The following is a 25,019-nucleotide window of genomic DNA, read 5'->3' as shown; positions in this document are numbered from 1 at the left end:
CATCATATGCAGCACGCAGAGGAAGTAACATATTTTTGCTTAAAGATTAACCACTGTCAAATCAATACTCAGCGCTTTATGTACTATAAAAAGAAAAGGTGAACTTGTGATACCTTAAAAACTAACAAATTTATTTAAGCATAAGCTTTCATGAGCTACAGCTCACTTCATTGGATGCATCCGATAAAGTGAGCTGTAGCTCACGAAGCTTATGCTTAAATAAATTTGTTAGTCTCTAAGGTGCCACAAGTACTCCTTTTCTTTTTGCGAATACAGACTAACACGGCTGCTACTCTGAAACCTGTCATTATGTACTATAGTGTGTTGTTGCCTGAATTTCTAAACACTTCCCTCTTCTATATCTCAATCATTTATGTTTCTCCTTAATGCTAATGCTTTCTTTGCACTGTGGTGAATTATCTTAACTGGAAATGGAACATCCTTTTATGGTTATTTTTTCTTTTTTCATTTCCAAGGGAAAAAAACAAACCAGCTTCAAATATGAAGGATCCTTTGACAGCCAGAAGGGCTGCTTCTGTTCTTGCTGTTTCCAACAGCCTTCATTAGTAGGATGATTTTTTTACCAGTTACCACAAGAATATTCCACATAAACAAATCTGTCTTTGTTTTGCAATGGGACCCAAGAAAAAAGGCAAACAAGCTGCTTCATGAATAGCAGCTATTATTATCCTGCCTGTGTCTTTGGGACACCTGCACCAGTAGGGTCAATTTCTGAGCCCAGGTGTGCAACACTCTTGAATGCAAAATGAAAGCAGTGTACCACTGTGGATACCTGTATGAGAGCAGGAGCTGATTTTAGGAGCGTCCCATGATGAATCCCATAGATATGGGATTCCAAGCTGGCCCTTAGGCAATTGAAATGAAAGCAGAATTATTTGAGCTATCCAGGTGCCTCCAGCCTGACACATTCTTGAACTCGTGCTCCCCAGCCATGTGAAGATTGATAGGGGAGGAAGGATGAGAAGGGAAGAAGGATGATTGTGTAGTTGATTTGCAGGACATGGAGTCAGGAGACTTGAGTTCTGTTCCTGGTTCTGTCACTGATTTAGGTTAAATCTTTCTCCCCACACTCATGCAAATAGTGCATTTCAAATTACAGGGATTACTAGTGTGGGAGTAGACTTTGACTCTGAGGGTATGTCTACACTGCAAAAAAAAAAAAAAAAGGTGTGTTCTTAACTTGGGCTGAACTAGTAGTGAAGACATGGTTACTCGGGTTATTAGCTTGAGTTCAAGCTTAAGCTTATAGCAGCCAGGGGTTGATCTCAAGCTGCATAGCCAAACTGCTGTGTCTTCACTGCTATTTTAGCATGGCATTAGCATTTTAGCCTAATTTAAGACTACATTTTTTTTGCCATGTAGAACATATCCGTAAGCCTTATCTACATGCTAAAGTTGCAGTGCTTTAACTATACCATATGCAAATGGCACAATCCCCCCCATCCCGCCCCCACTGTGGACACAGTTACACCAGTATGAATGTGTTTATACTATCATAGCTTATTCCTGTACAGGAAAGGTAATAAGGCACCTTTATACCAGGATAACTGCATCCACATTAGGGCTTGTAATGATATAACTATATCAGTTAAAAAAAAATCACATACTCCCAAGTGACACAGTTATAATGATACAAAAACTGCTCTAGAGCGGGCCTTGCTGTGCGACCACACAGTCCCTTAGCACCTGATCCTACATTCCCTTACTGGTGCAGGGCATCCCAATGAAATCAATAGAACTGTTATTATTATTGTTGTTAGAAGTTGCTGGTATTGCTCACAAAAATGACATTTATTTTATTATGACCCTTCTAGACCAAGTAGTCCCATACGTCACGAGTACTCCCACTGAAACCAAAGAGACGCCTTACTTAATGTAAGTCTGAGGAACCAGGCTTTTAGCTGTTCAGGCAGGGACTTGTCTTCATACATATTTGTACAACACCTAGCATAGTGATTGAGGTCTCTGGACACTACCATAAAAAAAAGATGATGAAGGAACAAAGCCTCAGAAGCTGAAAAGACAAAACAGTCAACATACAAATAACGCGGTCAAAACAGTGATTGGCTGTGTCTTAACACGGTGTTTGATATTGGGGCTAACTTCTGGGGCTAATTTTTTGCAAGGACCTTTCATGATCAATGGTTTGCAGGACTGGGCCCTTACTCTCTCCGCACCTTAGTTTCCTCATCTATAAAATAGATGTAATAAGCCTTAGTGGTGTTGTAAGATTAAATTAATTATTTGTAAAGTGAGCTGATGTCCTTAGATGGAAGGATTGCACCCTCAGCAAGTTTGCAGATGACACTAAACTGGGAGGCATGGTAGATACGCTGGAGGGTAGGGTTAGGATACAGAAGGACCTAGACAAATTAGAGGATTTGGCCAAAAGAAATCTGATGAGGTTCAACAAGGACAAGTGCAGAGTCCTGCACTTAGAATGGAAGAATCCCATGCACTGCTACAGACTAGGGACAGAGTGGCTAGGCAGCGGTTCTGCAGAAAAGGACCTAGGGGTTACAGTGGTCGAGAAGCTGGATATGAGTCAACAGTGTGTCCTTGTTGCCAAGAAGGCTAATGGCATTTTGGGCTGTATAAGTAGGAGCAGTGCCAGCAGATCAAGGGACGTGATCGTTCCCCTCTATTCGGCATTGGTGAGGCCTCATCTGGAGTACTGTGTCCAGTTTTGGGCCCCACACTACAAGAAGCATGTGGAAAAATTGGAAGGAGTCCAGCGGAGGGCAACAAAAATGATTAGGGGGCTGGAGCACATGATTTAGGAGGAGAGGCTGCGGGAACTGGGATTATTTAGTCTGCAGAAAAGAAGAAGGAGGGGGATTTGATAGCTGCTTTCAACTACCTGAAAGGGGGTTCCAAAGGGGATGGATCTAGACTGTTCTCAGTGGTACCAGACGACAGAACAAGGAGTAATGGTCTCAAGTTGTAGTGGGGAAGGTTTAGGGTTGGATATTAGGAAAAACTTTTTCACTAGGAGGGAAACTTTTCACTGGAATAGGTTACCTAGGGAGGTGGTGGAATCTCCTTCCTTAAAGGTTTTTAAGGTCAGGCTTGACAAAGCCCTGGCTGGGATGATTTAGTTGGGGATTGGTCCTGCTTTGAGCAGGAGGTTGGACTAGAGGACCTTCTGAGGTCCCATCCAACTCTGATATTCTATGATTCTATGAAGGTTCTGTAGAAGAAGGGAAAAATATTACTCAGCGTTCCCTGAAGGTGTCCTGTTCCTGATGTCCTGGGGAGATTCTTGAAGTCTGCCCAGTGATTCAAGGTGTGTACTCTACCTTTCAACTAGGGGCCTGTCTACATTTGCAGCAATGCAGCTGCACCGCTGTAGCGCTTAGTGAAGATGCTATCTATGTCAATGGGAGAGCTCCTGTCTGCAAAGTTAATCCACCTCCCCAGGAGGTGGTAGCTGTCAAAATGACAGGAGGAATCCTCCCATCGAGCTGTCTACACCAGAAGTTAGGTCAGTATAACTGCATTGCTCATGGGGTGTGGAAATTCCTAACCCTGAGCAACATAGTTATACCGACATAAGTTAGTACTGTAGACGAAGCCGAGGAATAAGTTGCCCAGGTAGTGATCAGATAAGGGAAGAAGAACAAGAAGGTCGACAGAATTTTAAGGACTTCAGACACTCATAAGGAATAAATCAATATAGTAATTGTGTACTCTATTATTGTGTATAGATTGTACCAGCCAGATAGATAAAGAGAAGGTACAGTAAACAAACAACACAGTTTACAAGGAAGAAAGAGTAGTATTCTCTTTTCAGGAAACTCACTGACCTGAGCTGAACAAGAGGCTATTGTGTATTATCTCCCTCTTTCCTATTCAGGCTTGAGGCTAAGTGGATGGAAAAGACTGTCCTATCTGAGAATAGAAAGAAGATTTAATTTGTGGTGTCTGTCAGCGTTCTGCAGCTATACAGATGGGTCTTTTTTTAACATTTTTACCTTTGTTATTCAATGCCACTACAGTGAGGTTTCAAACTCACCTGTCAAACTCCGCAGATCTGGGGTGGCTTAATTTGCTGGGCTGAAGGAGTGAGAAGTGATGAGGAAGCAGTAAGTAATTAAGCTCCTCTAGAGATAACATCTAGCTGATTTAGTGGTGAAGCTGTCCTTTTTTTTTTTTTAATCTGACACGAAAGCTATTTTAAAATATTTGGAATATTAAAACACTGTAGTATTATGAGCTTCATTTATAATCTCATTTCATTAAAGGGATATTCCGTAGGTCAACATTTAAACTATCCTTCAGGCTGACTATAAGGGATTTTAGCAAGGGACACCATAAACTTAAAAATACCTTCTATTGTAAACAAGTACATTTCCCTTTTTACATTACTAACACCACCGTAGGTTATCAAAACAGAAAGACGTATAAAAATACATTTTGCCATTCGCTGTGGCCCAGTGGACAAGGCATTGGACTGCAACTCAGATGACCTAGAGTGAAATCCTGCTGCCATTGAAGCCAATAGCAACACTCCCATTGACTTTAGTGGGGCCAGGATTTCATCTCTAGATTTTATTTCCAGCTCTGCCACTGCTCTGCTGTATGACCATGGGCAAGGCATTTCGCTTCTTGTACTTCAGTTTATCCAGCTTTGAAATAGGAATAACAGACTTGCCTCTTTTGAAAAGCACTCAGAGTTCTATGGATGAAAAGCACCATATGGGAGTTAGCTATTATTATTTATGTTAGTTGTTTACTGGTTGCATTCTTCCAGACAGGGCAACGGAAATCAATGAAGAGTTTCACTTTTGTTTATCTCCAGTTTCATCTTCAGGTTCTTGCTGCAGTGGTTAGGGAATGTTTGTTTGTTTAAAAACTGCAGTTTCTGCTTTTACTGCTTCCCACCTTTTGGAGTTTGCATCACCACTTTGGGATACAAACTCACTGTTACATCAGGAAGGAGAAAGAAAAGGAGTACTTGTGGCACTTTAGAGACTAACAAATTTATTTGAGCATAAGCTTTCGTGAGCTACAGCTCACTTCATCAGATGCATTTGGTGGAAAATACAGAGGGGAGATTGATATACACACACAGAGAACATGAAACAATGGATTTTATCATACACACTGTAAGGAGAGTGATCACTTAAGATAAGCCATCACCAGCAGCAGGGGGGGAAAGGAGGAAAACCTTTCATGGTGACAAGCAGGTAGGCTATTTCCAGCAGCTAACAAGAATATCTGAGGAACAGTGGGGGGGAGAAATACCATGGGGAAATAGTTTTACTTTGTGTAATGACTCATCCATTCCCAGTCTCTATTCAAGCCTAAGTTAATTGTAGCCAGTTTGCAAATTAATTCCAATTCAGCAGTCTCTCATTGGAGTCTGTTTTTGAAGTTTTTTTTAAGAAGGATAGCCACCCTCAGGTCTGTAATCGAGTGACCGGAGAGATTGAAGTGTTCTCCAACTGGTTTTTGAATGTTATAATTCTTGACGTCTGATTTGTGTCCATTTATTCTTTTACGTAGAGACTGTCCAGTTTGACCAATGTACATGGCAGAGGGGCATTGCTGGCCCATGATGGCATATATCACATTGGTATCACTCTCCTTACAGCGTGTATGATAAAACCCATTGTTTCATGTTCTCTGTGTGTGTATATCAATCTCCCCTCTGTATTTTCCACCAAATGCATCTGATGAAGTGAGCTGTAGCTCACGAAAGCTTATGCTCAAATAAATTTGTTAATCTCTAAGGTGCCACAAGTACTCCTTTTCTTTTTGCAAATACAGACTAACACGGCTGCTACTCTGAAACCTATCACGAAGGAGAGTCATGGCACACAGAGTAGTGATGTCATACAAAAACAGCATCACATTGTAATGCAACATTAAGACTTCATAACATTTTGCCAGCCCCAAATCATTTTCAGACAGAGAAAAGTGTGCTGCTTGCCAGGCATGGCTTGGACAGTTCGCCACCATTGTAGGCGGAAATGGCAATCCTTTGGCTCTTCCAAACCTGGAGTGAGGCACACTCTCCCGTGCTATCTCACATACTAACTATGACATCTTGACAGGTTTCAGAGTAGCAGCCGTGTTAGTCTGTATTCGCAAAAAGAAAAGGAGTACTTGTGGCACCTTAGAGACTAACAAATTTATTAGAGCATAAGCTTTCGTGAGCTACAGCTCACTTCATCGGATGCATCTCACGAAAGCTTATGCTCTAATAAATTTGTTAGTCTCTAAGGTTCCACAAGTACTCCTTTTCTTTTTATGACATCTTGGTTTGCTGGTAGTCCAAATGAATACTGCTTCCTTTCAGCACAGCACAGAAGCTGGAGCAGAGTCCAGCTGCCATTGAGTTAACAATCATAGTATTTTGATTGTTTGCTTCTGACATTGTTACAGTTTTTAAAATGTGCAAAGATGGGCAGTATTTCTCGGTTGCTAATGAAAGAATGCACAGAAGACACAGCATTCCCTCAGCAGAGTAACAGCTTTCCATTCCAATAAGTGTTGTTATTTCTGCTTTGCTGTAGCTGTGCATGTATGTTTTGGTTCAGTGATTGCCAGATACTGTAAATGAGTATTGATTTCCCTTTCTATTTAAAGCCATACTGCAGTAAATGCATCCAACGTGCCTTTAGCTTTGCTTGCATGTGTCCTAAGTAATTGCAACTCAGGAATTGTCTGCACTGGGCTGTTTCTCCATCATTGCTATCACTAGCTTTAGTTCTACCAGTGGAGCTCTAATGTGGACAGTGCATCATTCAGCTGCTGGTATTTTACGCACTGTAGCTAACCCAATCTACAAGACCAGTGCTTAAAATGTCAGTGGAAACTGGCTCCTTGTTTACTTAGTGTTTCGACCATTGTGACCACAAGTAAAGCTGAAGTGGTGTTAGCAATGGTGGAAATGTTTAAGGAAACATGTCTACTGTAGCTAGAGTCTTAGCTTGGTAGATAGCTGTGACCAAGTAATAATGCCGAGGTAGATGTACGTTGCAGTAGGCAAAAGTATGTAAACTTTTGTTAACTGTAAATCAGCTGTAGATGGACTACTGTAATGTCTAATGTGCCAGTAATACAAGCTTTTGTATACCCAAAGCATGGAAAATGACTCAGCCCGTAAAGCACATGTTCCTGTAATCACTGACTTAACAGGATTATAAAATGTCACATTTAACTGTTTACACTCAACATTCTCCTCCTACCTCTGGTTTGTGACAAACATGGAGTACTCAATTAATTGGAACATACTCAGACCTTTGGCACATGCTTTGCTGATGACATGACTAATTTCCCAATGGATCAGTTCCTAATATTGCTTTTGACACAGCTTGTAAAATACCCTTTCACTGCAAAGATTCTTTTCATAGATGACCAGGGCTGACATGCAGTTCTGGAATATGCCGAGAAAGAATTACCCATTTGAAATCACTGTGCTTAACCTCTAGGTATTTTAAAAATACATAACTGCCTTACACTTAAGAAATAAATCAGTCCTTCAAGTTCCATCTCCAAAGCATATGAGATTCCAAGACCTTTCCCTCCTGCCTCTTTGAAATCAGTCCAGGAGGAATTGGATACATGGGGATTTGTATTACCTTGGAAATCTATAGGTTATAAAAAGTAAATTATCCACCTTGCTTGAAGATAACAAATGAAGATTTCTGTAGCCAGCAAGGACTGCAGACTAAGTTGGATTGGAAGGATAAATGTGAGGATGGATAACTGAGCCTATGCAGAAAATAATCAAGAGTTCTTTTTGCACATTATGATAGAAGTTGCCTAGTTACAAACTGTACTGTTTGGTCCAAGTATTATAGTGAATTACATTTATATGTTCTACTTCAAACCGTTGCCACTGGGTGGGCATTGTGCAATCCTGCTTTATAAAAAAAATAGATACAGACACTTTTGAAGTTCACAGGGGACAAAAGCCTGAAATTCGTACTTGCTCAGAACTCAATGGGACAGCTTGCCTGAGAAGAACTGAATAAATGACCACAGCACGTCCGGGGCCAGATTTCCAATTAGGCACCGGCATTCTGGGGCTCCTTACCTCTCTAAAACTGTATGCAACACAAAGGTCAGTTGTAGGCAGGGGGCAATGAAGATGCTGTGCCTAGGGATGTGTAAGGTATAAATCCAGCCCTAAGCACATCCCCTGGACACACTCAACTACTGCGACAATGGGCTGCTTAATCCTCTTGCCTAGTCTTGCTGCACATGTGCATTTCAAGCTCTTGGGTGTGTTAGGCACATACCATTCCAGACAGCTCTCCTGTAATAGCTCTGTCAGTATTGCTTCACCAAAGGGTCAGTGGATGCCATTCACTAGCTGAGATAAATGACAAGCAACTGAGTTAGTGCACTTTGAACCCCAGCTGTGTGCAAAAAAAAAGTTTAAGAACCTGTTGATTTTGTAAAATGCTGGTTTTTTCAGAGCGCTATAGCTCAGGAATTCCTTGCTTGGATGTCCGAAGTTGGACTACATAGGTTCCCCGTGAGGCACAGAAAATTTCAAGACAATACAATTGCATTTTAGAGCACTTAGAAAAGTCAACCTTTAAACAGAAAGCACTGCTCAACCTTAACTGTAATGGACCGAGCAATAGCACTTCAGAATAATTAACCAAGCATTTACAAATTACCAGATGCTACCATTGGAATGCCTTAGTGAGGGATGTGGTGGATTCTCCATTGTTTGAAATCTTTAAATGAAGACTCCCTTTAAATGTAGACTCCCTCCTCAGGCCCTTCGTTACCAGCACTCCCAGCTATCTTCGAGACACCACCGATTTCCTGAGGAAACTACAGTCCATTGGTGATCTTCCTAAAAACACCATCCTAGCCACTATGGATGTAGAAGCCCTCTACACCAACATTCCACACAAAGATGGACTACAAGCCGTCAGGAACAGTATCCCCAATACTGTCACGGCTAACCTGGTGGCAGAACTTTGTGACTTTGTCCTGACCCATAACTATTTCACATTTGGTGACAATGTATACCTTCAAATCGGCGGCACTGCGATGGGTACCCGCATGGCCCCACAGTATGCCAACATTTTTATGGCTGACTTAGAACAATGCTTCCTCAGCTCTCGTCCCCTAATGCCCCTACTCTACTTGCGCTACATTGATGACATCTTCATCATCTGGACCCATGGAAAAGAAGCTCTTGAGGAATTCCACCATGATTTCAACAATTTCCATCCCACCATCAACCTCAGCCTGGACCAGTCCACACAAGAGATCCACTTCCTGGACACTACGGTGCTAATAAGCGATGGTCACATAAACACCACCCTATATCGGAAACCTACTGACCGCTATTCCTACCTACATGCCTCTAGCTTTCAACCAGATCATACCACTCGATCCATTGTCTACAGCCAAGCGCTACGATATAACCGCATTTGCTCCAACCCCTCAGACAGAGACAAACCCCTACAAGATCTCTATCATGCATTCCTACAACTACAATACCCACCTGCTGAAGTGAAGAAACAGATTGACAGAGCCAGAAGAGTACCCAGAAGTCACCTACCACAGGACAGGCCCAACAAAGAAAACAACAGAACGCCACTAGCCATCACCTTCAGCCCCCAACTAAAACCTCTCCAACGCATCATCAAGGATCTACAACCTATCCTGAAGGACGAGCCATCGCTCTCTCAGATCTTGGGAGACAGGCCAGTCCTTGCTTACAGACAGCCCCCCAATCTGAAGCAAATACTCACCAGCAACCACACACCACACAACAGAACCACTAACCCAGGAACCTATCCTTGCAACAAAGCCCGTTGCCAACTCTGTCCACATATCTATTCGGGGGATACCATCATAGGGCCTAATCACATCAGCCACACTATCAGAGGCTCGTTCACCTGCGCATCTCCAATGTGATATATGCCATCAGGTGCCAGCAATGCCCCTCTGCCATGTACATTGGCCAAACTGGACAGTCTCTACGTAAAAGAATGAATGGGCACAAATCAGACGTCAAGAATTATAACATTCAAAAACCAATTGGAGAACACTTCAATCTCTCTGGTCACTCGATCACAGACCTAAGAGTGGCTATACTTCAACAAAAAAGCTTCAAAAACAGACTCCAACGAGAGACTGCTGAATTGGAATTAATTTGCAAACTGGATACAATTAACTTAGGCTTGAATAGAGACTGGGAATGGATGAGTCATTACACAAAGTAAAACTATTTCCCCATGGTATTTCTCCCTTCCCCCCCCCCCACTGTTCCTCTGATATTCTTGTTAACTGCTGGAATTAGCCTACCTTGCTTGTCACCATGAAAGGTTTTCCTCCTTCCCCCCCCCTGCTGCTGGTGATGGCTTATCTTAAGTGATCACTCTCCTTACAGTGTGTATGATAAACCCATTGTTTCATGTTCTCTGTGTGTGTGTATATAAATCTCTCCTCTGCTTTTTCCACCAAATGCATCCGATGAAGTGAGCTGTAGCTCACGAAAGCTTATGCTCTAATAAATTTGTTAGTCTCTAAGGTGCCACAAGTACTCCTTTTCTTTTTGCGAATACAGACTAACACGGCTGCTACTCTGAAACCTCTCCTTACAGTGTGTATGATAAACCCATTGTTTCATGTTCTCTGTGTGTGTATATCAATCTCCCCACTGTATTTTCCACCAAATGCATCCGATGAAGTGAGCTGTAGCTCACGAAAGCTTATGCTCTAATAAATTTGTTAGTCTCTAAGGTGCCACAAGTACTCCTTTTCTTTTTGCGAATACAGACTAACACGGCTGCTACTCTGAAACCTGTAATTAAATGAAGACTGTATGTCTTTCTAAAACATATGCTTTAGCTCAACCAGAAGTTCTGGGCTTGATGCAGGAATCACTTGGTATAATTATATGACCTGTTTTATAGGGGAGGTCAGACTAGATGATCAAAATGGTCCCTTCTTGCCTTGAATATATAGTAGGACTGGACACAATCCTGCACTGAGTGGGATTGGGAGTGGGCAAGCGGAACCTCTCTCTTAATTAACCTTGCTTGGTTCCTGCCTGAGCAGCTCCCTCACTCATAGCTGTGTTGGCTTTGCAGAGCTATGGGCTAACAGGAGCAAAAAGTAGTAAAAACTTATTTAGTCAGAAGAGTCAGTAGAAATGGCTCTGAATACACCCTGGCAGCAGATTGGCTGAGTAAGAAAGGGTCATTTTTACAGTCACTTCTCAGAATAGAACCACACTTTTAAACAGCAAAGCTTTTTGTCTGGTTATTAAATCAACAGGTTTCAATATTGAATTTGATTGGCAAAAAAACAAAATGACTTAAATATTAGTTTCAGAATGCTCAAATAAATTTGTTAAATATTAGTGATTTCTTGGCATACAGCTTCTGGCCCTTTAAATGTAGCTTTCTCATGCCCTGAAAACTTAGCCTCTTTCACTGCACTATTCTTACTACTTCCTGGGCATCTACTCAGCTGGCACCCATTGCATTTTGATTTTAAGAATGAACCACTCATAAAGCTGACCCACTGAACTGCAAGTTCTGTCCTTTCAGAAACCCCTCAAGGCTGGGTACAGGCCTCTTAGAAGAAGAAGGAGAGATTGGGTCAGTAACCTTCTGGCAACTCTAGCTCTTACCCATTGCCTGTGACAGCTGTTAGCTAGCTCGCACATTAATTCTTTTCCATGGCATTGTGGCCATGGAGCTATCTTTCATCCATAACAACTTCATTTTAAGTGAAAATTAATGTGGCATACGCGTGATAGAAAGTTGCTTGTTATAACAACCAGTTCCTTATAAAAAGTTCTGATTTAGGGGATGTGCCCCAGTATGTATTTTTTGTACCAACAGGGTTACCATACGTCCGTATTTTCCCAGGAGGAATTTTTAAAATTTAAAAATTCCTCCTGGATGGTAATTTAAGAACCAAAAAGCCTGATCTGTCCGAGAAAATACGGATTATTACCTATTACCCCCCACCCCCTGTCCTGATTTTTCACACTTGCTGTCTGGTCACCCTAGGGTGTGCACATGTATGGGTCCCAGCTGCTCCCTGCCCCCCTCATTGAAGCAGATGTGCAGAGTTACTGCCCTGGGAACTGCAGGGCACCAGTGGACGTGGAGCCAGCTGCAGACAGGGGCGTGGGGCAGGACTAGCTGGAGGCAGGGGGTGCAGGGCTGGCTACGGGCAGGGCAGGGGGTGCGGAGACAGGAGGGTGCAAGCTTGGCTGGAGGCAAGGGGGTGCAGGGCCGGCTGGAGACAGGGCAGGGGCTGACTGGAGGTAGGGGCTGGCTGCGGGCAGGGCAGGGGGTACGGCAGAGGCTGGCTGTGAGCAGGGGATGCGGGGGTGGCTGGAGACAGGAGCTGGCGGAGGGCAGGGCAGGGCAGGGGGTGCAGCAGGGGCTGGTGTGGGCAGGGCAGGGGGTGCGGCAGAGGCTGGCTGTGGGCAGGGGGTGCGGGGGTGGCTGGAGACAGGAGCTGGCTGAGGGCAGGGCAGGGCAGGGGGTGCAGCAGGGGCTGGTGCGGGCAGGGTAGGGGGTGCATGCCACAGGGGCTGGCTGTGGGTAGGGGGTGCAGGAGTGACTGGAGACGGGCTGGTGCGGGCACAGGGTGCGGCAGGGGCTGGCTGCAGGCAGGGCAAGGGGTGCGGCAGGGGCTGGAGACGGGCTGGCTGGAGGCAGGGGGTGCAGGGGTGGCTGGAGACGGAGGCTGGCTGCAGGCAGGGTGGTGGGTGCTCACGGGGAGAGCAGCAGGACGCAGCCCAGGCCCAGCAGAGCAGCCGGGGACCCACCAGGCAGCAGCGGGAGCCCCACGGCCAGGGGAGCAGCAGAAGCACCAAGGCTCATGCCTAGGGCCAGGTGGCAGCCCACATGGCTCCTGCAGTGCAGCGCCCCCGGGGGCCAGAGGAGGAATTACATCACTTCCCGGCCGGAGCCCATCAAAGCCTCAGCACCCCCTGCAGGGAAGCGGGTTAACAACCGATTCTAAAATTGCTTCAAAATTTAACAACCGGTTAGTGCAAACCGGCTCCAGCTCACCACTGGTTATATTGCTTGTCAGTGGGACTTATGTACCTCAGTCCCTTAGGCACTTTTGAAAATTTCCCCCTACATGTTAGTACTAGTGACAGATCTCTGGGGAAGTTCAGATCCAGAGCTGGATTTTGCAGGTTGGGCCTATCTTTTAGGCTTTGTACATACGTAATGAGGTCAGCACCCACCTCTCATGAGCACCCCCTCTGGTTGGATGTGTCTGTATTCTTTCAATTCTGGTTCCCCCTTTTGGTTCTCAGGTGGTTTTTTTCAGCAACTGAGTCTTCTGGCTGAGTCACACACGCTATCTGCGTAAGAACCAGAACAGACCCCTTCTGGGGTATACTGTCCACCAGGGCCTATCTCAGTACCTCTCTGGTGATGTCTCTCTAGCTCTCCCTGGGCTTAGTCTTTAAGTAGTCCCAACCCTGGGATGGGGCCATATCCTCAGGGCTTCCTCCTTGGAGACACTATCATCCTGTGGCCCTCCCCGGGCTCAGTCCCTACTTAGTCCCAGCAGCCAGCTAGGAGCTCCTTTATTGCTCCCCCAGTCCCTGCTAGCAAACTGTCTTTGGCTCAGTCCTAGCAGCCAACCAGGAGCTCTCTCGCTCCCCCAGTTCCTGCCAGCAGACTGTCTTTGGTCCTGTTGTTCTTCCAGCCAGGCACACCATTCTTTCTCTTCCAGCTCCACACAACAACTAACTGCTGTTCTGTTCTGCAGCTCCTTTTATATAGCTCTCCTGGCCCCTGATTGGCCGTTCTAGTAGCTCCTGTGATTGGTTTCTTCCTCCCAACCACTTTAGGACACTCGGAGGACCTCTCCCACTCTTCCTTTTTGGTATGGCAGAACCCTGAGGCCTCCCGCAAGGGACCTTTAGGCCTAGTCCAGCTCATCACAATATATCTATAGCATCTTCCATCTGAGGCTCTCAGAGTGCTGTACAGATGTCAATGCATTAATCCTTATAGCACTCCTAGGAGATAGGCAAGTACGCAATACCCATTTTACACCCTGGGAGAGGGAGGCTGAGGCACAAAGCGGTGAATTGACCTGCCCAGGGTCATACAACAAGTCTGTAGCAGAGCAAAGTATAAAACCCAGTACAAAACTGAATCCAGTCTGGTTCATAAATAACCAGATCCTGATGGGGAGGGATGGGTTAGTAGTCCTGGTAAAGAGTTAATGTTAACACACTTCTTAATCGTGTGTGACCTGAGCCTGCATTTGTGTATTTAGATTTAGGATCCCTGATTCGTTATTCAATGAAGCTAAGGACTAACCCCATTGCAATCAGTGAAATTACAACAGCATAAAACTGGTGTGAGAGGCATGTCAATCACAAAGTCTTGTCTAGCCTGTCTACGTTTCCAAAGTGCCCATCAGTCTGCCAGGTTTGGGGCAGCAGGCCTTGCAGTCGGTTCTGTTGGGGCAGATCCTACCACCTTGGTGGGGAAATGGAGGAAGGGGGAGTTGGGGAAGACTTTGCGACAGGATCCTTGTGACCCCTTCTTCTGGGTTTACCCTGGAATGGGATGGGAAGGGAAGATTAGGCCTAGGAATTTTACTTTACAACGCCACGTAATTCACCTCAGACTTTAGGCCAGTGTCTCCTAAAAGATAATAGCCGTTAAACAAAATATCTGTTATTAAAATGTTACATTTCAGAGATCTGCATGGAATCACTCTACTCATTCAGTTGCAGTGTCCAGAAAATCATTCCACCGTTTGCTTCTGCTCTTTGCATTTTTTAGCAAATCAGTTGTGAGCTATTCACATTGATGTTTCACATTTTCAAAAGACCCGATAAATCATACATTCCAAGCTGTTTCTCTGCATTGTTTCATGCTGGCTCTAGATGGATTCCGGTGGAGCCTTTTGTATGGAAATCTATCTGTGCTGTGCAATTCTGTCTCAGCTCTATTCATTTATAACAACAACACTTTCGGGTATCGCTGAATTACCTACCAACGTTATTCTACTCTGGCGGTCATGTCTGCTGTAAAAATCTCATCCCAACACTATGTAGATGAAGGAATTGTTGCAATCTTGGGATCCAGTAAGATATTAGATCTGCAAACCCTTACTCGTGTGTAGTCCTATGAAAGTCAGAGAAACTGCTTATGTATGTAGAATGTTACAAGTGTAGTTTCAGGGGTTGGAGACATTTTCTGGTCCTAAAAGAATGCATACCGGTCCCACTAAAGTGCCTTTAGCCCTGTCTGGTCACAAGATAACAGATCTTACAATCACATCATTCTGCGTACAGTTTTGCTGTCCCCGGTGCTGCCCCCCCACCAATCTAGTTAATATTGTAATGGTCTCTATCTTGATAAATAAAATAATACAAGAAAGTATATCTCATGGCCCAACTGGACTTGAATCCCAATTTTCTAATGGTATGAAACATTTGTTTCTAACCTTGGTGGAGGGTAGGGATCACAAGACACCAGCCCTTAAAACAATGCCAGTCTCTCAGTATAGCAGCTTCCTTGGCACTGATCCAGGACTGAATATGTTCCCTGCAAACTGCTCTCCTCTGGCACAGGGATCATAGTGTCCTAAACTTGAGACCAACATAATTTAAATTGCTGGCTAAAAGTAAGAAATAACATATTACAGGATGTATAATTATAATGGTAAGTATACAAGTGTTTAAAGCGTTGAGAGCTGAGACCTTCTTTTGCTGTGATGAGTACAAAAATATGCCAAATAAACATTAATTTATACATTTTAAAAAATTCTTTACCAAACATGCACCAGCGTTCTCTGAGTAATGGTATAATCTTATCACTACCATGCATAACGTGCAATACCATGCCTTATTCATCAAGGCACTTAAGCACGTGTCATCTCATTGATTTCATTGGACTACATCCATGCTTACAGTTTGGCATCAGGTTGGGTATCTTGCTGAACTGAGTGCAAAATGATGTTTAGTCACAAAGTTTAGCACCTACAGATCCCACATCCAGAGTCATTTGAAGCATCCAAAGCACCACAAAGATTCCTCTGGCTAAGCTCATGGAGCCTATGAAATTAACATGATTCAGGCATAACTCAGTCTTCAGAAAAGCATTTCAAGCTGTGAGCACTGGCTTCTACCTGAGCCATGTCACTTCCAAATGATCTTGGCAGCAGAATTACAATTGGAGATGAAGGTACATGCTAAGACTAATTTCTTATGAGGCCAAACCTGCAGTTGTTGCTTGCCAGGTCCATAGACACTGCAGTCCTACAAAGTGCTAAAGCCTGCAGTGTATCTGTATTAACTTTAAATGACACCAAAAAAGGAACATTAAGATAAAAATTGAAAAGAGTTTCCTATTTGCTGTATTGTATTTCTTCCTTTTCACAAGCATTATGATTGGAGGGAGTCCACGGTGATTCCAGAGCCCGTGCTCCAGCCCACATCCAAACATCTACACCGCAGTTTTACAGCCTCACAGCCCGAGCCCTGTGAACCTGAGTCAGCTGACACAGGCTAGCCATGGGTGTTTATCTGCTGTGTAGACATACCCTCAGGTGCATTTGAGAATTTTATCCATGATGCTTTGCAGGCAAATAAAAGACAAGGTCCCTGCCACATGACATTTAAGGATTCAATTCTGGAACTCCTATATCCTAGTTTCATTGCAGTCATTTGGGACTAAGAATTACTTGTGAGTAAAGGCTGCAGGATCGGGCCCTATACCCTTAATTTTGTGAAACGTTGAGCTCCCTCAATTTCCACATATTTCAGTAAGGTGCTCAGCACTTTAGGTAATCTGGTTCTAAGTCAGTGAGGCGGCATGGGTATGAATGAGAGCAAAATTTAGCCTTGTAATTGCAAGATAAAGTAGCAATTAATGTCTCTCTACAAGGCTCTCACTTTACCGGCTTGCTCACTTCACCAGAAATTGCATACCATGAAGGTCACCTGGTATGTTATTGGTATTTTAAATGACTTGTCATCTGAGAAACTACTTGTTGTGCCTGGAGACTATAGTGAGGGACACCTTGGAAATGCCAGACATAGTCCGGCAAAAAATTCTCCTTTTTATTCCCTTACTTTGGTTTGGTATTCGACTTGTAGACAAGCAAAGCAAGCAGGAACTAAAGAATGTGCATTAGTCATCTTGAGTTTGCTTCAGAATTCTCCCCCACCCCACACCCCTTGTTATGAAGGCTTAAGATCTCTTAGCCTTTTCTAAGGGAAATGTTAACTCAAGGCATTACTACTGTATGACAGGTCATTTTGGAACCCTAATTGTTTAGCCTAACTAAAAGAAGGTTGAGGGGAGATATGATTGCTCTCTATAAATATATCAGAGGGATAAATACAGGAGAGGGAGAGGAATTATTTCAGCTCAGCACCAATGTGGACACAAGAACAAATGGGTATAAACTGGCCACCAGGAAGTTTAGACTTGAAATCAGACGAAGGTTTTTAACCATCAGAGGAGTGAAGTTTTGGAATAGCCTTCCAAGGGAAGCAGTGGGGGCAAAAGATCTGTCTGGTTTTAAGATTCTACTTGATAAGTTTATGGAGGAGATGGTATGATGGGATAATGGGATTTTGGTAAGTAATTGATCTTGAAATATTCAGGGTAAATAGGCCAAATCCCCTGAGATGGGATATTAGATGGATGGCTGTGTTACCCAGGAAAGAATTTTCTGTAGTATCTGGCTGGTGAATCTTGCCCATATGCTCAGGGTTTAGCTGATTGCCATATTTGGGGTCGGGAAGGAATTTTCCTCCAGGGCAGATTGGAGAAGCCCTGGAGGTTTTTCGCCTTCCTCTGTAGCATGGGGCATGGTTGACTTGAGGGAGGCTTCTCTGCTCCTTGAAGTCTTTAAACCATGATTTAAGGACTTCAATAGCTCAGACATGGGTGAGGTTTTTCATAGGAGTGGATGGGTGAGATTCTGTGGCCTGCGCTATGCAGGAGGTCAGACTAGATGATCAGAATGGTCCCTTCTGACCTTAGTATCTATGAATCTATGAATCTAAACCCCTAGTGTGGCTATCAAATGCTCTCTAACACCGAGGGCTAGGGATGCTACATTTCCTGGTCTTGCTGTTACTGATTAGCATTAAAGAAATGTCAGGGTAACCTTATATAGCTGTTAGAGAATCTACTCTTTGCTCCGTGAAGCCTGTCTAGTTCGAATGGATGGTCTGTCAAGTTGTCTAGCATTAGCAATTATTTTGCAAATCAGTGTTAATCAAAGAGATGGGGCAGTAATTACTACAGAATCTAGCATCGTCTCTAAGTTTAAATATAACTAAGATCAAAGCAGTTTCTTTGTGTGAATACATCTTTTACAGCTGTATCAAAAATCCTTGTGAAAATAGGGCTGAAGATTTCACTAAATGTAAATTGTTGTTACCATTTATTATTAGTTCATTTTAGGATTTTTTTAAATATACAGTACTGAAAAACTTGAAGTAGCGGTCTCTGGTCTCTAGTGTGGTTACAGGTGTTTTGACAACAGATTACACCTTTAAATGAACAACTCAGATTTGTGACACTAAAATTTAATAGGGGTGAAAAAAGATCTATCAATCAGAGCAAACTTCTGGAGTTTCACTCACCCATAATTATTTTTACAGCAAAATCAACATTCTTTATAAATATTGTCCAGTAAAGACACAGGAAAATTTCTCCAAACTCAAACCATTATTTTCATTATTTGATGATATTCCTCTGAACGTGTAAGAAATTTTGTAAAATGAGAGTCCTTAGCGATGAGCATTTGTATAGCGCCTTTCACACAGCAGGATCCTAGAGTGGTTTACACTCTGTGAGCCTAAGGTTGCTGTAACTGTTTAGGAATCACTTCACTCATCTCTGTAGTGCAGCTATTTCTGGGTTGAAATTGGAAAATGGGTAAAAAAATTGATGTTGGGATCAAGTCCAGCATTCCCCAAACTTCAACTCAGGTCCTGGTCTGGTTTGCGTCCATATTTTTGTTGAAATCCCGTAACCATTTAACATTGTGTGCAGCAATGTAAGTCAGAACAACAATTTAAGTCAGAAAGTGAATAAAAATATATCTGGGTGAAACTACAGAAGAGGTCCTAACCTTGATCCCACTGAAGTCAATCGCAACACTTCCATGGATTTCCATAGGAGCAAAGTCCAGTCCAGAATGTAATTAGCCTGATAAAGGAGAGTTACAGAAACCCACCTACAATATTGACCTGTAGCTTCCCATTGTGGCAGCCTCGTGCTGAGCCAAGTGGAAAAGTACAGTACATCCATCCAATGTGCAGCTGGTTCACATATAGCCAAAGGCCTGCCACCATCAAGCCATCTGTTCGAGGTTCATGTGATGTTATTTCTTCTCCTGTGCTCCTAGGTCTTTATGGACAATTTGCTCCCTTCCTCACCATGGTACCATCAGTTAAATGCCACTCGGGCCCTACGTTTACCTGGCTTGAATTTGTTGATGTCTGAGGTGCTTGTTGATAAAATGATGATGCTATTTTTACCCACAGCTCTGGTGCCTTTCTAGGCTGATTTTCAAGTAAATGCTTTATACCTTGATGTTCCATTTAGGGCCCTTGTGTTTATCGCTCATGGTGCTGGGGAACACTGCGGCCGCTATGATGACTTAGCCCAGATGCTGACAGGACTTAACTTGTTTGTATTTGCTCATGACCATGGTGAGTATGATAAAAGAAACAGCATGTGACGTATAGCAGATCAGGGCCATAAGCGAGGTTAAAACTGTTTACAGGAAGAAAAAAGAAAATAAATTTATTATAGACCAGCATAAAAGGGAATGGACTGATTAATGCATCATGTAGTACTGCCTGTCTAATCTAGCCTATCTATCAAATGGCCACGCAGGTTCCTTGGGTTTTCTCAGCCTTGTCCTTATGGAGCCACCATTTGCACTATTTTTATCCTCTCCTTATGGGATTATCACTGTTGCGTCTTGTCTCTGGTTGTGGTGGGAATTTTTGCCTCTCCCTCCTAGGGTCACCATAGCTGCTGTTCTGAATCACCCCAAGTTGATGCTGAAATGGCAGTGTGTCTTTCACACTCTCACTGAACCTGAAGGCCTTCCCTCAGGACACAAACAGACAAAGGGTCAGAGTGACCTCTCTTAGCAATCCCCATGAACTGGGACAGCCCAACAATATTTTAAATGATTTGCTTCCTTGTCCTGCAGCAATCCCCTCCTGCCTTTTCCTGCACTCACAGCTTGCCATTCTCCTGTCCCTTTAAGCCTTTGTTTTGTTTTTATCATTGCATAGAGCTGCCTCCGTGATAGATGCTATAGAAATTAGCAAAATAAATAAATGGGCTTGATCAAGGCAATGGATGAGCGATGAGGCCAAATTCAGAGGTGGGTGGTAGAAGTGGTATGAATCTATGCTGATGTAACTTGGGCCTGGTCTGCACCTAACGTTTAGGTTGTCCTAGCTACGTCACTCAGGGCTGTGAAGAATTCACAGTGTAGATACTGCTAGGTATCTTTGGCTTTTCTTGACTGATATCAAGACCATAATTTGGCCTGTAGTTCCCGGCCCCTCTGACACACACTTATTGACATGTAAATTACATCACCGTACACTTTACCTCTGAATTTAGCCTGAGGTGTCTCACCAATCGGAACATTTCAGCATTTAGGGAATTTGAGATCCAGCAGAGGCCCATCTGATCTTCAGGAACAATGGCAAAACCGCAGCGAGATCCAATATCCCCATTCTCCCTTTAGATATGCGCTTGAGATTCCCATTGAGTTTCAGCACTGGCGTCTCAGAGCAGAAATCGGCCCTAGGTTTCCTTAGGATAGAGATAGTCTGGTAGTCAATTTAATTGTCATATTTTTACAAAGCTGTGATTGTATGAAGAGTGAGTGAAACACCACATACAGGGTTGGCTTTAACAACAGGCAAATAGTCAGTTGGCCAGGACAGAAAAATCTTTGCAGACAGTATGGGCCTGTTTCTCCTTTCACTTATGGAATTTTAACAGCACTGTAACGCCATTCATTTCAATAGACTTTCTTTTGATTTACACCTGCATAAGTGAGGCTAGTCAGGCTTTATGTATGTAATTATCCAGATGAAAGTGTTTCTTTTTCTCATGTGGCATAAAGTTGATGAGAAAGATCATATAGTATGTTGAGCAGACATCCTATTGTATGCCAGGCTGCCTCAGTAGCTACCCAGATTTCTGTTATTATTCCACATAGGAGCTATACAGAATTTTAGCACACACCTAAGCGATTTGTTTGAATGCCAGAGCTGTGAAGATCTGGGCACTCTGGACTGTGGAGCTGTTGTTGCTTTTTTGCTTTAGTTCCTTATGCTCCTCACAAGAAAACTTTTAACGAGATTGAAGTAGCAGATTTAAAAAATAATATTTAATGGGTTGGAAATGGAAACAGCAACAAGACACAGCACTTTATAGTGTAAATTTAATTGGGAGAGAATGCCACATCTCAAGACAGAAAAGGAGCTTTGACAGCAAAGGTCAGGAGTTATTGCATTATATAAAGAGAAGCGTATTCACTCTGTGTCGCCCTGAATATCTTTTAGGTTAGAGAACTGCAAATATTCTTTTATTAACAGAGAGCAATTCCTTTCTTTTCTTTTTTTACCTTCTTTGAATAGCAGGATCCAAATTAGAGCATCATTATTGACTTTGCAACTGGTAAAGATACTCAGCTCACTAACGGTTCTGAGAAAGACCAAATTTTGTTGGTGAAAGAGACAAGCTTTTGAGCCACACTTTTTACTTTCAGAAAAGTAAACCCAGAGACTTTGCCATAACATTTTCCATCCATAACAAACAGGTTTGTCACATAAAGGACCACAAAAGTCAGATACTGGAGACAATTGTAGAAAACCTTTCTATATTACAAAGTAACTCTTTGTTTTTCCTTTTCCTTCAGAAGAGCTCTGTTTAGCTCAAAAGCTTGTCTCTTTCACCTACAGAAGTTAATATCACCAATAAACGATATTACCTCACCCACCCTGTCTCTTTAATATGGCTACAACAATACTACAAGAAACTGTTCTGAATCAGGTTATATTATTTGGGCATACTCTCCAATAGAAAGAAAAGCTTTCATGAACGAAAGCTTATGTTCTAATAAATTTGTTAGTCTCTAAGGTGCCACAAGTACTCCTTTTCTTTTTGCGGATACAGACTAATGCAGCTGGTACTCTGAAACATCTGCAATAGAAGTTTCCAAACACAGTAACAGACTGCCTTAAATGGTAAAAAATTTCCCTTATTGGAAAATTTCTCCAAACTGATGATAACTTAATGCCACAAAAATGCTTAATTCTCCATTGCATCTCTCAAAATAGTCAGTCAAACATTACTTTATTTGTGTTGAGCCCATGATAAACCATGAGAGCATCTGGCAGAGAAAAAAACGAAGAGTTCCTTCGTAATATAGAAAGATTTTCTCCATTGTCTCCAGTGTCTAGCTTTTGTCCTTTATGTGATAAACCTGTTTGTTATGGATGGAAAATATTATTTCAAAGTTCCTGGGTTTACTCAGGGCATCGCAACATGGGGCAGCATTAAGGTTGTTTGGAAGACCTTGCTATGCATTTCTAGATGTTCATAACATTTGGGTTTCTTTGAAATTTAACCTCAATTCTGAATGTCCTGAATTCATAGTGGCTGGGTTTGGGTTTTTTTTTTATAGTTGTTGTTTTTGTTTTTTAATAATTGCAACATTCTTGTAAGGTTTTTAACCCTTATATTACTGATTTGTACTCTCAACCTTCCCTCTCACTTCATGAAGTTATTTTCCAAGTACTGAATGTTTTCTGTGTTGCCGTCAGTTTAATTTAAAAAGAGGAAACCTATCTTTTTGTGAAGCTCTGATGATAGTAAAAAAAAAAAAAAAAGAGAGAGAATATGTCTACATTGGTTGCCCTGGAAGGTCTTTGATTTATTGGGGACACACTGAGGAATCACTCATCAGCAACATATTTATGTTGGAGATTCAGCCAAGTTCTGGTGATGTTATGTTCTCTGTGGATTGGGAAGATTGCTGCCTGTTTTGGAGACACCCTTTAGATAGGATGTGATAGCCTTAGGGATCTATGAAGCTAAGAGCCAAGGAAAATGAAAATGAAGGATAGAGAACCTGGCTTCATTTTCACGGGCAAAGCGCTTTAATTTATTAAAGTTTGAAGTGTTCCATCCACCCTCATTAAGAAAAGGAGTACTTGCGGCACCTTAGAGACTAGCAAATTTATTTGAGCATAAGCTTTCGTTAGCTACAGCATCTGATGAAGTGAGCTGTAGCTCACGAAAGCTTGTGCTCAAATAAATTTGTTAGTTTCTAAGGTGCCACAAGTACTCCTTTTCTTTTTGCGAATACAGACTAACACAGCTGCTACTCTGAAATCCACCCTCATTGTAGACCCTATCCTGTTTTGTCTGTTGTGGTGAGTTTTATATTTACTTTGATTGCGTTACATGATGAGAGCCTAAAAGGACCACTATTTCATTTTTATAGGTGGGTATCAACTAATAGCAGTTACTAAGGTATTTAGATTTTTGTAGATAGCAATCAGAATCTTGTATTTACCTCTCTCTTATCCCTTTGCAGTACATGTTGCAATATTTTTTTCCTTTTACTTGGACTTGCTAGTGCTCTTTATGAGTGTAACATAAGTGGCTGTCGTTGCAGGGGAAGGATGAAATAATCTGACCCCTTCCCCCATCTCCACTACGGGGAGGTTCCTAGCCACTTGGTTTGCTTAAGCACAATGCCAGTATCCAGTCCCTCAACGCATCTCATCTGTGCAGGTATGTTCAGAGCTCCCATAAAGTCTCCCCTTTCTGATGCACAGAATGTGTAGACACCTCCCAGTCTTTCACCCTGCTTTGAAACTTAGAGGACCACCAGGTGAATTTCATGCTCTAAATTATCTGTAAAGTCAGATCAAAATGAAGGGAAAGATGTTGCTCTTGTAGCTTATATAGATTCTTTAGGTGTTCCTAACTGAAGTACCCTGCTGATATTTTGTATGTGGTTTGCTTTTGTGGTGAGTTGGAAGTCCCCTCAGACAGAGATCCACTAATGCTTATGCTTTCCATTCATTTTCTCACCAGATTCCATACTTGATAAAACCCTTATTTTAAATAGAAGAAACCAGCTGGAGCTATAGATTTAAAAATGCATCAAATGTTTGGGATTTTTCAGCAGGGTCGCTATTTTGTTCTTGCAACTGTTAAAAGACTATTGTTGGTGAGAACAGAAGTCTTCTATTTATTCATAGCACTGGGAAGGATTGATCTATAAGGAAAGCTATAAGGAAAGGTTAAAAGGACTAAATATGTACAGGCTGGGGGTGGGGGTAAATGATTGAGTGTCAGCTGTATAAGGGCAAGGATTAGGTTGGTTCTGCATGTGAGAAGCACCAGCTCATGTAATAAAAGTAAAGGAAAATGTCTGGCTAGCAACATTCCCCAATAATAAGGTCAATCAGACTCCAGTATAGTCCCACAGGGGGATGGTGGAAGCCTTGGCAGGAGTTTAAATTGGTTTGGACAAAGCGCTCTGTAATGTTCTGCAAGGAACAATCTTGCTATGGTTGTGGGTGAGCTCAGTGAGCCCTAATGGTCTATTCTGTCTCTGATTTCTATGATTCAAAGACTGCTCAGTAGAATAAAAACAATATTGGCTTCTCTGCAGCAGGAACTTAAATTGCCATGAGGCACAGTCCCATATTCCCTCTGACAGTAACTACTATAAGATTTTTTATGGGAGGCTGTGTGAACTCCAGAATGTTACTTGGACATTGCTTAAGGGAAAATGTCTTTGTGATCCCAGCTGGGGACAGCTTGTACCCAGAACTGTTAGGATTCCTTGTGCCCAGTGATTTTATTCTCAACAGCACACCATGGAGGGCAACATTGGTGGTGGGCCAAGAGAGGGGGAACAAGGTCTCCAGTTATGCAAATCAAGTGGTCTTAACACCATGAACAAGTGGCATCAAAGGGCTACAGACC

At 42.7% G+C, this 25,019-nt stretch overlaps 1 protein-coding gene and 2 long non-coding RNA genes across 7 annotated transcripts in view; 2 read left to right on the top strand and 1 right to left on the bottom strand.

Moving 5' to 3' along the window:
* MGLL (monoglyceride lipase) overlaps positions 1–25,019 on the top strand; it is an 89,013-nt gene that overhangs the window by 9,871 nt on the left and 54,123 nt on the right. For all 5 annotated transcript variants that reach the window (XR_006282626.1, XM_038409024.2, XM_038409022.1 and 2 more), the window contains exon 3: positions 19,581–19,687. Coding sequence is in view for 4 of the 5 variants with exons in the window: in XM_038409024.2 (XP_038264952.1) it covers positions 19,581–19,687 (107 nt within the window). In the remaining variant the exon portion in view is untranslated. The remainder of the gene's footprint in view (positions 1–19,580; positions 19,688–25,019) is intronic.
* Positions 18,541–21,456, bottom strand: LOC119858440. Its single transcript, XR_005293894.2, has 2 exons — positions 20,610–21,456; positions 18,541–19,751 (listed from the first exon to the last, which is right to left on the bottom strand). It is a non-coding gene; the product is annotated as an uncharacterized LOC119858440 (long non-coding RNA).
* LOC122460963 lies at positions 23,423–24,168 on the top strand. The gene is made up of 2 exons (XR_006282627.1): positions 23,423–23,813; positions 24,120–24,168. It is a non-coding gene; the product is annotated as an uncharacterized LOC122460963 (long non-coding RNA).

This window comes from Dermochelys coriacea, chromosome 7, assembly GCF_009764565.3.
Source record: "Dermochelys coriacea isolate rDerCor1 chromosome 7, rDerCor1.pri.v4, whole genome shotgun sequence".
In the NCBI taxonomy this organism is placed as follows: Eukaryota; Metazoa; Chordata; order Testudines; family Dermochelyidae; genus Dermochelys; species Dermochelys coriacea.
Note: the sequence above shows the minus strand (reverse complement) of the source record. Positions and strands in the feature narration are given on the sequence as shown.